General features: G+C 49.9%; 1 protein-coding gene across 1 annotated transcript in view; it reads right to left on the bottom strand.

The window, feature by feature from the left end:
* Positions 1-489, bottom strand: part of TMEFF2 (transmembrane protein with EGF like and two follistatin like domains 2) — a 130,728-nt gene extending 130,239 nt beyond the window's left edge. The window contains exon 1 of the mRNA XM_063341128.1: positions 35-489. Within this exon, the coding sequence (XP_063197198.1) occupies positions 35-218 (184 nt within the window). The 5' untranslated portion in view covers positions 219-489. The remainder of the gene's footprint in view (positions 1-34) is intronic.
* Positions 490-12,073: the final 11,584 nt, after the last annotated feature.

Below are 12,073 nucleotides of genomic sequence, written 5' to 3'. Positions count from 1 at the left end.
GGCTCGGCCGGGCGCGGGGTGCCCCGGTGCTTACCGGAGCAGTTCCAGCCGGTGGGCGTCTGGCAGTCGCTTAAGGAGGTAGGGAAGGCCGCCAGCTTGTCGGGGCGGGCGAGGACGAGCAGCACGGCGGGCAGCAGCAGCCAGCAGCAGCAGTCGCAGAGCGTCCAGCCGCCGCCGCCACCGCACTGCCGGGGCGGGGAGGGTTCCCAGGGCACCATGACTTCCTAACTCAACTCTCCGGCGGCGGCGGCGGCGTAGCCCCCGGGCGGCAAGGACGGGCGGCGGGGCCGCTGGGCATCCCGGGGCCCCGGCCGGCGGCGGCAGCGGATCAGCGAGCGGCGGCCGAGTGCGGGTGCGACGCTGGGGCGAGCGGCGGAGCCCGGCGGGGCGGCGCGGGGGTGCGGGCGGCGGCGGGGCGGGGAGCGGCTGCCATAGGGGCCGGGCGGCGGTGAGCGGGGGGAGGGCGCGGAGGGGCCGCCGCCGCGCAGCCGCCGCCGCCGCCTGCCCCGCTCTGCCGCCCGCATCCCTCTGCGCGGGGGAAGCAGCAGGTCCCGGCCCGCCGCGTCACGTGCCGCCGCGCCGCCGCCCCCATTGGCCGAGCGGGATGCGGGGCCCGGCGGGCGGGGCCGGCGGGGCTGCTGCGCCCCGCGGCAGCGCCCGGGGCCGGGCCGGGCCGCGCCGCCGCCGGGCGGGGTGGGAGAGGGGCGCCGCGCCCGCGCTCGGCACCCCCGCGCCCCGGGACGACCCCCGCGCTGCGCCGCTGGCTGCAGGGATGCGGGCAACCCCGACGGGGCGGGGGCCAGGCAGCGCCGCGCCGCGCCGCACCGTACCGTGCGCACCCATACGTGTGCGCGTCCATACATGTGCGTGCCCATACATCCCATACATGTGCGCGTCCACACATGTGCGTGCTCATACATCCCATACATGTGCACGCCCATGCATGTGCGCGTCCACACATGTGCGTGCCCATACATCCCATACTTGTGCGCGTCCACACATGTGCGCGCCCATCCATCCCATATATGTGTGCATCCATGCATGTACGTGCCCATACATCCCATACATGTGCGAGCCTGTACGTCCCATACATGTGCGCTCCATACATGTGGGCGCATCGCCCGCTGGCCGGCGCAGAGCCGCAGGTGGCAGGCTCACCTGGGTGCGCCGGCATTGTCATACGTGACCCCCCTCCCAACGCACGCACGCACGCCCGGGAGCTGCTGAAGTTGCCCGGCCGCCGCGCACCCCGGGTGCCTGTACTTAATCACGCACGGATGCGACGTTAGGAAAATAAAAGACGGTCGCGGATGTGGGGCCTGGGGCGGGCACGCGGCCGCCGAGGTGGCGAGGGGAAGAAAGGAGCACAGCAGGGAAAGCGGGGAGAAGAGGGAGAGGGAGATCCCGCCCGGCCTCGGCAGGCAGCGGCCAAGGGCTTGTCGGGCTGCAGCACCATCCCCGCGACGGAGCCGGAGGAAAAATGCACCATCACGGCGCCAGGGAGGGCTGCTCTGCCCCGCAACGCCTAACGCACGCCCGGATACCGCGGAGCGAGGAAGCCCCGCCGCAGCTTCCCTGCACCTCCAGCCGCCGCTTTGCCACGGGGCTGCGGGCGCCGCCTCTCCCCGCTGCGCCCTTCGCCGCGGGTCCTCCTCCCCTCCTCCTCCTCCTCATCTCCGGGGCTTTAGTTTTGGGAGGTAGCGGCCAGGGCGGGCGGTGGGGACTCCACCACCCTCCCGGGGCGGCGGGAGCACAGCAGCAGGGTCCCCCCCGTCCCCGGTCGGTGCTTTGCGGCCAATGCTCGGAGCCGCTCGCCCCGCTCCCTGCCCCAGCCCCGCCGCGGGGCTGCGGTCGGCTCAGCTTCGCCCCCTGCTCCGCGCATCTCCGGGGCCGCGGCCACTCGCCGCCGGCGCCCGGGGCGCAGCGAAGCCCACAGACACCTGCCAGGTAAACGGGACCCCTTCGCCCCCCGCCCGGCATTTAACGTGCGGCGGGATGGGGCGGCCGGTGCGGCAAGGACGCGTTAGACCGGAAAATAAATTTAAAAAAAAATATCGGATCAATTCGTCCAGACGGCATCAGGGAAGCGCTTTCTAGGCACGGGCGTTCAGTTCCCGCGGACGCGGGCACCGCTAGCGATCGGGCCGCTGCCCGGGGAGGCGAGAGCCGCCCGCCGAGCAGCCGGGTCTGTCCCGTCCCGCGGGGCAGGACGGCGGGGCTCGGGGCTCAGCAGGCAGTCCCCCCCGGCTCCTCCTCTTCCTTTGCTCCCCCCCAACCCTTCTCCCTGCGGGGCGCAGCTCGGGAGCCCCGAGGGCTCCGGCGCCGCCGCGGGGCAGCAGCGGCCCCCGGACGGGCAGGGGCGAGCTCCGAGGGCGGTGGCTGCGGGCGGGAACAAGCGCGGTTTGCCCGCGGGCCCGGAGACCCCCGCATCTGTGTCAGGAGGCTCTGCTGGAAGTCTGCTTTTCCCAAAAGGATGATCTCCTTTTCGACCCCTAAGTTAAAGATTTAGGACTTGCTGTTTAAAAATACTGCCTGGTGGATTTGATGCAACCAAGCTTTTGAGGCGTCTCTACAAATCCATACAACAGTACTACTGCTTAGTATGCCTTCATATGGGGGGCCCGGGTACACGGGAGACAAGGAATATTTTATGCTCATATCATTCCTATCTAATAAGACAAGTTTTCTTCTACCTTCTTTCTGTCCCATACATCTACATCTGCTCCCCGCTCTGCCCACCTGCCGCTATTTGTATTGACCTCATCTACCTACCTGCAGTCCAAAAGCCTTTGCTACAATTAAAAGAGTATCAATTTGCACATTCCAATATGTGCTAAGGCTCTGAAGAGGATCCACACAAATCCTTGTGCCTACTGTTTCCTATTGACTAATCAAGCCGTTGACTAAGCAGCACCTCACAGAAAGGAAATAGTAATTTTTACTGCCTGCTAGTGGTTGCAATGAACCTTATCCTTCATCTTCTGTGGGCTTACAAAGCATCTGCCAGCTGAGCACCTGGTGCCAGATCGATTTTTTTCTTTCCCTTTAGCTCTTTATTTCACCTTTTTGTGCCACTCCATTATTCCATTTACTGTCATATTCTTTCTGTTTCCCCTTTCCCCTCTCACCTCTTTCTTTGTTTTTAACTTGTTTCTTCTTTCACATATTCATTATTTGTTGCTTGCTGAAACTCAGCTCTCTTCTTGGCTGATCACTGAGGTGCTTAAAGGTAAAAAATGTCCTGGCTGGCCAGGTATCAGTCACACAGACTCACCAAGGGAATGTCCCGCTCTCTCTTCCTTTCTTCTTGCTCTCCCCTTATTTCTTCTTCCTGCTTCCCTGCTTGCTCTATGTGGTCTCACTGCTCTATTTTCTCCTGGTTGCAGTTACTGTGGCCCACAGTTTCTGTTCTCATTCTCTTTTTTCTTCTTTTCCTCCATTCTCCTCCCTTCTTCCACCCCAAACTCCTTTCATTTCCACATAGCTACAGATCATAAAGGCACCACTGCCCTCCTTATTTAGAGACCAGTTTACCCAGACCATACAGAGAATGAAATTGTTAGGCCAGTCTTTCCCAGTCTCGCAGCCAGGCCCTCTCTGATCCATCTCTTCTGTCACTATAACTCACGCCCAAGATGATATCGCAAGCGTATCCAGCATTCACTGAGTATCATTAAATACAGCAGCAGAAGCCCGGCTATGGCCCGTGTTCTCCCCAGAGTGCCGTATAACACCGCAGAGACTGAGTCTTGGGCACACAGTTCTGACTTAACATTTACCCTGCTTTATTTTTCAGCCACTTTTCAGTTCCCAACAGGAACTGCCTGGGGAGACAAAGGAGCCCCTCTATTTTTGTACTTGTTTTCTGACTTTGGAATATGGAAGCTCCACCAGAGGTCCTGTAATTGTCACAATATGATGCTTGAACTATGAACCCGAAACTGTCTGAAGGGCAATCTGCAGTATTATGGGTTTTGCTGTGACTAGCACTGGTATTTTCTTTAAAAAGATTTTCCTCGTTGATATGAGAACTTTACTTATAAAAAAAAGTTATGATAAAAATACATCTGTCAGTGTTCCAAAAGTGACAGCCAGACCCACCAGCCCCATTTCTCCATTACTCTCTCTCATAATTTCATTTGAATTATAGAGACTGAGATACAATGATTTTTTCATGTGGTTCCTAGCTCCAAAGCATACATTCTTCTGCCCTATTAATCTGACAATGTGCACGCCATCTCTCGGTAGCACATTATTCCCAGCTATACTTCAGCACTCGGGCTAGCTGACACCTGCATCTTGTACTCCCTGATGTTCCCACCCCATCTCATCGCTACACAAAAGCTACTACTTGTAAACCATGTGAAGGGTTCACTACCACGCAGGCAGCGTTATGCTAGTGTCATGTACAAATTGCAACCAGCATCTCCTCCCCATTCTCAGTGTCCAAACCAAGTACCAAAGACCAACAGCCATTGGTACGGTTCCTTGTGGTTACACGTTTGGCTCCTGTGCCGGATAAGCAGCAAAAGTGATACGAATCCTTGGAAGGGCTCATATGCTATGAGGAGAGACTATATCTCAAGCAGTAAAGCCGTTACTTGTGGAGCTTTTCTGAGGCCTGTGCAGCTTTTAGATGCTTATACTACAAGAAATGGGCAGATGAGCAGTCTCGAGGGCAGCTGATACCGATACAGTTTTATCCAATACACATGGTTACACCACATGTACCAGCGCTTGGAGGAGATCAGCTCCTAGACGAAAAGCAGCTGGTTGAGATGTTTCAGGTGCTCTGAGGATCTCAAAGTGAGGTCAGATCTGCCCTGGCCATGCACTGCACTCCTTGAGCTAGGACTGGGCAGCAGTAGCCAGCAGCTGAGGCCTGGGACCAGACTGCACCTGATCCCAGTCCCACGTAGCCACGTCTGTGAGTAATGCCTTCTGTCGCTCTGCTTGGCTAGGAGATGGTGTACTAGTGACAAATTATGCAACCTCAGTTATTCACACTTGTATTATATATCTTGGCTGTGCTGTTCTTGGAAGCCTGCAGCTTCCCAAAAGTTTCCCAGAACTTGGGAGAAGCCAACTGGTACAGACAAGCTTAGCAAAACCTCCTCAGCAATACAAGCCATGGGTACACAACACCCGTTCTCTTTCGGCTCTGTCTACTCAAAAACTATAAAGCTGAGTTTGTGGATGCTTATCTTTAAAACACTTCACGGCTTGTGTCTGATGTCTCTAAAGGCCCTAGGAAGGTGACCTTGGTCAAGAACACCAATGAAAAAAAGGCTTCTTACAGTCCAGCTAATATTCATCAACAACATTTTCCTCAAGCCAGTACCAAAAGTATGCTATAAGGTTCCACAGCTGCTAAGAACAAATCCCACCAAATGCACTGCTGACACCACGTTGCCACATGTTTATGAAACACACATGTACAGAATTAAAAAAAAAAAAAAATCCACTCTGTACAATTCTTGAGAGAATGAGAGCCACACCACGTGCATGATCAACTGCAAGATACCACCAGGAGTGTTAGTTCCTAGAAAAAAACAAGGTCAAAAAAATCTATTTCATTTACAAGAGAGTTGACCAAATAAGGTCCTAGGCAGTACTAAAAAGAATGGAGTGTAGGAGTCACCTATTTTCAATGTAAATTCCTCTTGACAAAAGAGCAGGTATGATTCCAAAGACCCCAGAAAAGGCTTGGGAGCCCAGCTGCCAGTTAGAAGACCAAACCCAGAAGGAAAGGATGTTGCTTGTTCCAGCAGAAGACCAGCAAAGGACACACAACCTGTATGGACTCGCTGTGTATGAAGCTGGTGTTTCTCCCCCCATGGAAGAACAAAGGTTATTGCAGGTCCGTCTATTTTCAGGCCTGGTTTGACCAAAAAGTTGGCAGACAGCCTACACACGTGATCCTGTCACAAGTGCGTGAATCTCAAGCAGATTTTATGATCATCTATTTTTCATGTGTGCAGGAAAAGCACACGTGCCTCACTCGAACACACAGGCAGTAGGGATACTCTTTGCCTACATGCAATTTTACAGATTTTATACAGCTTTCATCTAAATCACATATCTCAATGCAAAGTATACCACTCTTGGATACCACATGGATTTTTAATGCTCTGAGGAATCCTTTGGGTCTATAAACAACAAGTAGATTGCATTCATCTACATACTGTCAGACTTTTTTCCCCCTTACTTGTGAGAAAAATAATGGCTCTTATTCTTCACTTGAACTAGTGTGTAATCCAAGTACAATTCATGGCCCATTATGAGAAAAGCATGCCGTATTTTTCATTGTAATTAACTGCTTCAGAGCAAGACTTCTCATGTATAAAGATGAAGAAAGGTCTCAGCTTTTCCTGAAAGACAACTTGCCTTTCAGCAGTGTGTCTCACACTTTGAGTTTTGACTGAAACATTCCACTACTTTGGTGACCTGTTATGCCAAAAAAGCTGTCTCATGTTATGCTTTACTTTCAACGGAATGTGCTGGCACATGCCAAGAAACAAAACAAAGTATTGTAATATATACTGGAACACTATTTTGTGCTGCTCCACACATGAAATTGATGTCAGAAAAAATTGCACAAAGGGCATGGAAAATGCGAATAACTACTGTGATCCTTTTACCTTCAGTTTTAAATAGATGGATTGAAATGCACGGATCCTAAAGATTTATGCATCCGTTTATAGTCCATTCTGTAGTTTTAACATTTCATGCAGCTTGTAGGAGGGAGTGTATTATTTATACAAAGTCATGGTTATTCAGCAGTGTTTATTCCTGAAGAGCAACAAAACGACTTCAAGGGAGAAGAAGAAATTCATAACTGGTTTACTACCAGGGTTAGCCAACTTAACAGTCTTATTTCTTGACTGATTTACAAAGAGCTTTGCTCCTACAAGCACCTTTGTAGGAGTGGACATTTTGCTACCAGCAGTAGAAATCACCTCCATCTCCCAGGACAGACAGCACTACAATGGATTAAGTGGCTTGACAGTTCTTCGGAGAGTCAGACACTGAAAGAGGTGGTGGTGGTGGTGACCGTTACCGTTGTGGAGATACTTGCGGTTTATTTTTGCAGCTCTCTTTCCAGCACAGTACTGAATGGAGATGCAGAACTGGGGCCTGCAAGAAGGCAGCTATTTGCTGATATAATTTCTGTGTGACGACAGTTTCTTGGCTGTGCAAACTATTTCTTCTGTCTGCTGCAGTGTAACATCCATCTCTTATTTCCCATTATTTTCCTTCTCTATCTTTGGGCTCTTTTGCCCAGAGTTGGTTTTAAGGCAAAGAGCATGAAAGTGTTATAATGTGAAAGAATAAGTGCAGCCTTAGCATACCATTGGTCTTTCTAGCTATTCTTCCTAGCTACTTTACCTCATTGGAATCGTAGTGGTCCCTTTTGTTCCTATCAGGGAATAAAACTGTTTCAGTGAAAAAGAAAAAAAAATGGAGAAATACATCAGCATTTTCAAATGGCATTTCTCAGTCAACTTCTAGGTTCACCTTCTTGCAGAAGTTACATTCGGCTCACCCCAGCTGACCGCATAGTATCCTTCTATCTAGATACGATTCCTGCAGACTACCAAGGAGAACTAATAGTTTAACCAAACAAATCCTAATCAATCTGACTTATCCACTCCTAGTTCCATGTGTGGAAAGGCTGTCAACAGAAACATCTGAACTGCGTCTATGTGTAGAGGCGAGAGGGCCCAACTGCAGACAGATGTAGTACTGCTCAACATACAGACATATGAGCCACTTTTGCTTGTTTTCAGTAGACCCTTGAGGACAAGCTGTTTAACAGAGGCAGCGAAGGAGGAGTGCTGTTTCCTGCGAGAGAGGCAGCATTGCTGAAGGGCCACAGACACTATACACTCTGATGAAGTACCTCATATGGGTCTTCTGATGTATAGCTAAGAGGAAGAGATCAGAGCAAGGTTACAGCGGTGTTTTCCTTGTACTCTTGCAGGCAGCTGGAGGCTGGGACTGCTCAAGGACAAGAGCTAGTGTCTCTGTGGTTAACAGCTCCTGACAGATTTTCTTTCCATGAATTTCCCATGAACCACACAAACATACGGCAGCCAGGAGGACTTGTGGTCATGAGCTTCACTACTGTGTGAGAAGATAACTTTCTTAAACTTGGCACCTGCTAACATCATTTGATACTCCTACTTCATGCATTATGAAACAACATACAATCATTTTGTATTCAGTACCTTGTGCCAACCCATATCTGTAAGCTCTGCTACATGTCTCCTGATATATTGCTAAATCATTCTAACAGATAACAACCTGTCCATGCTTTCCTTCTGCATATGGATGGAGACCTAGCATCGGCCTCCCTGCTTATGAGAAGCACCAGTGGGCAATGTCTGACCACGGTGTGCCCTGCTGTTATGAGCGCCCCTGCCACAGTAACTGAGCACATGGTGTGGATACCAGAGCACGCACCCACAGACACTGTTTTGGGAGCAACGGGCACTTGTATGGCCCAGGCAAATACCAAGATATGTATGAACGTGGACTTCAATTCAGCTACTCTGTCATGGTATCATGCCAAAGTGACTATGCCACAGTGGTGGTGTGGTCCCGTGCACTAAGCAGTGAAAGGCTGATGGGCAGCCTTCATCTCGCCTGTCTCAGGTCAGAGAATGAAGGGTCACGGGAGCAATTCTGATTGTTCTTGGGAATGGGGATCAATGAAAATTAAGTATAACGGAAAAAGTGCTAAGACTCTTGAAGGATTTGCATAAGAAGGATTCTCACAAAGATCAGAAGTCAATATCCTTAGAAATTTTTTACACACACAGAGGTGCACAAAAATTAATGATTTAGCTATTATGAAATCCCGTATCTGAGAAGGGAGAAGCCCAGAAGAGCTACAGTTCTGAAAAACAGATCATTTGGCATTTTCTATCTAAGGATCTGAAAGGGATGTTTTGTCAATACTGATATTGTACACAACAGACTACCAACAGTTAGCACAGAGATAATGTTCTATGTAAAATTAACAACAGCTAGCACAGAGATGATGTTCTAAGGAAAACTAATATTTAACATATTTAACGTATAGCACAGATACCTAGCCAGGTATAGTATTTTATCAAGCCACACTAATCTATCTGGTTTGCAAGCTATCATGCATATATTTAACTTTACCTTAAACGAAACAAAACAGCTATACAGAGAAGCATTGTTGAAAACTGAAAACATTTCACTCCCTATCGTGTAATTAATTTTTTATTCAAAATGTCATTGCTTGTGTGCGATAGAAACATTTTTTATGATCAGTCAGGCAAAAGTAACTATTATTTAGAAATGATTTGAAGGCATACCAACTCAAAACAGTAAAAAATGCAAATGAAGATGCTTCACTAGCTAAAACATTTATTGCAAATACCACATATAAATGGTAACTTTAAAAAAAACCAAACAAAAAAAAAACAGCAAACCAAGACATGTAAAGTACATCAAGGAAACCTCTGTAATAATAGAGAGACCTTTGCTGCCTAAAATGGAAAGTTTAATAGTTTCCATTTAAAGAAAGAGGAATTAAAGGCAGAGTGCAGTTTTAAATACCACCCCTATCTACTCTGAAAAGGGTGGCACAGAATCATTTTTCATAGGTCTGTGACATGCACAAACAGAAAGCATCCCGGGTACTCACTGCCCGACACATGAAAATAAAACTGGCTTTTGCGTCTACTAATACTGGGAGACCCAAACTGAAGGTGAGCGAGATGTCTTTACACTTGTGATATCTTGTGAACTTGTGAATATACAGGAGTCTATGGGACCTGACAAGATGCATCTTAGAGTCACACAGAATCACAGAACGGTAGGGTTGGAAGGCACCTCTGGAGATCAACTAGTCCAACCCCTCTGCCAAAGTAGGTTCACCTAGAGCATGTTGCACAGGAACGTGTCCAGGTGGGTTTTTCCAGAGAAGAAAACGCCACAACCTCTCTGGGCAGCCTGTTCCAGTGCTCTGCCTCCCTCAAAGTAAAGAAGTTCTTCCTTATGTTCAGACAGAATTTCCTGTGTTCCAGTTTGTGCCTGTTGCCTCTTGTCCTGTCACTGGGCCCCATTGAGAAGAGTCTGTCCCCATCCTCTTGATACACACCCTTCAGATATTTATAAGCATTGATGAGATCCCCTCTCAGTCTTCTCTTCTCCAGGCTAAAACAGACCCACGTCTCTCAGCCTTTCCTCATAAGAGAGATGCTCCAGTCGCTTGATCATCCTCTGGACTCTCTCCAGTAGTTCCTTGTCTTTCTTGGACTGGGGAACTCAGAACTGGACACAGTACTCAAGATGTGGCCTCACCAAGGCAGACTAGAGGGGGAGGATGACCTCTCTCAATCTGCTGGCCACGCTCTTTCTAATGCACCTCAGGATACCATTGTCCTTCTTGGCCACAAGGTCACATTGCTGGCTCATGGTCAGCTTGTCCACCAGGACTCTGCAGAGCTGCTTTCCAGCAGGTCAACCCCTAACCCATACTGGGTGCATGGCATTATTCCTTCCTAGGCACAGGACACTATGCTTGCCCTTGTTGAATTTCATTAGGTTGCTCTCTGCCCAACATTCTAGCCTGTCCAGGTCTCGCTGAACGGCAGCACAGCCCTCTGGTGTGTCAGCCACTCCTCCCAGTTTTGTGTCACCAGCAAACTTGCTGAGGGTGCACTCTATCCGCTCATCCAGCTCATTGATGAATATGTTGAACAAGATCGGACCCAGTACTGACCCCTGGGGAACACTGCTAGCTACAGGCCTCCAAATGGATTCTCCGCCACCGATCACAACCCTCTGAGCTCTGCCATTCAGCCCATTCTTAATCCACCTCACTGTCCACTCATCTAACCCACACTTCCTAAGCTTACCTATGAGGATGTTGTGGGAGACCGTGTCAAAAGCTTTGCTGAAGTCAAGGTAGACAACATCCACTGCTCTCCCCTCATCCATCCAGCCAGTCATGCCATCATAGAAGGCTATCAGATTGGTCAAGCATGATTTCCCCTTGGTGAATCCATGTTGATCACTCCTGGTAACCTTAGTTTCCTCTGCATGCTTAGAGATGACATCCAGAATGAGCTGTTCCATCACCTTTCCAGGGATGGAGATGAGGATGACTGGTCTGTAGTTTCCTGCGTCCTCCTTCTTACCCTTTTTGAAGACTGGAGTGCCTTTGACTTTCCTCCAGTCTTCAGGCACCTCTCTTGTTCTCCACAACCTTTTAAAGATGATGGAGAGTGGCTATCTGCCAGCTCCCTCAGCACTTGTGGGTGCATCCCATCAGGGCCCATGGATTTGTGGATGTCCAGTTTGGCTAAATGATCTCTAACCTGATCATCCTCAACCAAGGGAAAGTCTTCCTTACTCCAGAATCTCTCTCTTACCTCCAGGGTCTGGGACTCCTGACAGCTGGCCTTAGCAGTAAAGACTGAGCACAGAAGGCATTCAGTAACTCCATCTTCTCTGCATCTTCTGTCTGCAGGACATCCACCTCATTCAGCAGCAGGCCCACATTTTCCCTAGTCTTTCTTTTGCTATAGATGTACTTGAAGTTCTTCTTACTGTCCTTAACATCCCTTGCCAGATTTAATTCCAAGTGGGCCTTAGTCTTCCTCATTGCATCCCTGCATACTCTGACAATGCTCGCATATTCCTCCCAAGCAGCCAGTCCCTTTTTCCACATTGTGGAAGCTTCCTTCTTCCATTCGAGTTTTTCCAGAAGTTCCTTGCTCATCCACGCAGGTCTCCTGCCTCGTTTGCTTGATTTCTTAGTCATAGGTATGCACCAATCTTGAGCTTGGAGGAAGCAGTGCTTGAATATTAACCAGCTCTCTTGGACCCCTCTACCTTCTAGAGCCTTAACTCATGGGATTCCTCCAAGTAGGTCTTTGAAGAGGCCAAAGTCAGCTCTCCTGAAGTCCAGGGCTGTTATTCTACTTTTTGCCCTGCTTCTTCCATGCAGGATCCTGAACTCCACCATCTCATGGTCACTGCAGCCAAGGCTACCCCCAACCTTCACATCCCCAACTAGTCCTTTCTTTGT

The sequence above is a fragment of the Chroicocephalus ridibundus genome, chromosome 7 (assembly GCF_963924245.1).
Source record: "Chroicocephalus ridibundus chromosome 7, bChrRid1.1, whole genome shotgun sequence".
NCBI lineage: Eukaryota > Metazoa > Chordata > Aves > Charadriiformes > Laridae > Chroicocephalus > Chroicocephalus ridibundus.
This window is presented reverse-complemented; position numbering and strand designations above follow the sequence as displayed.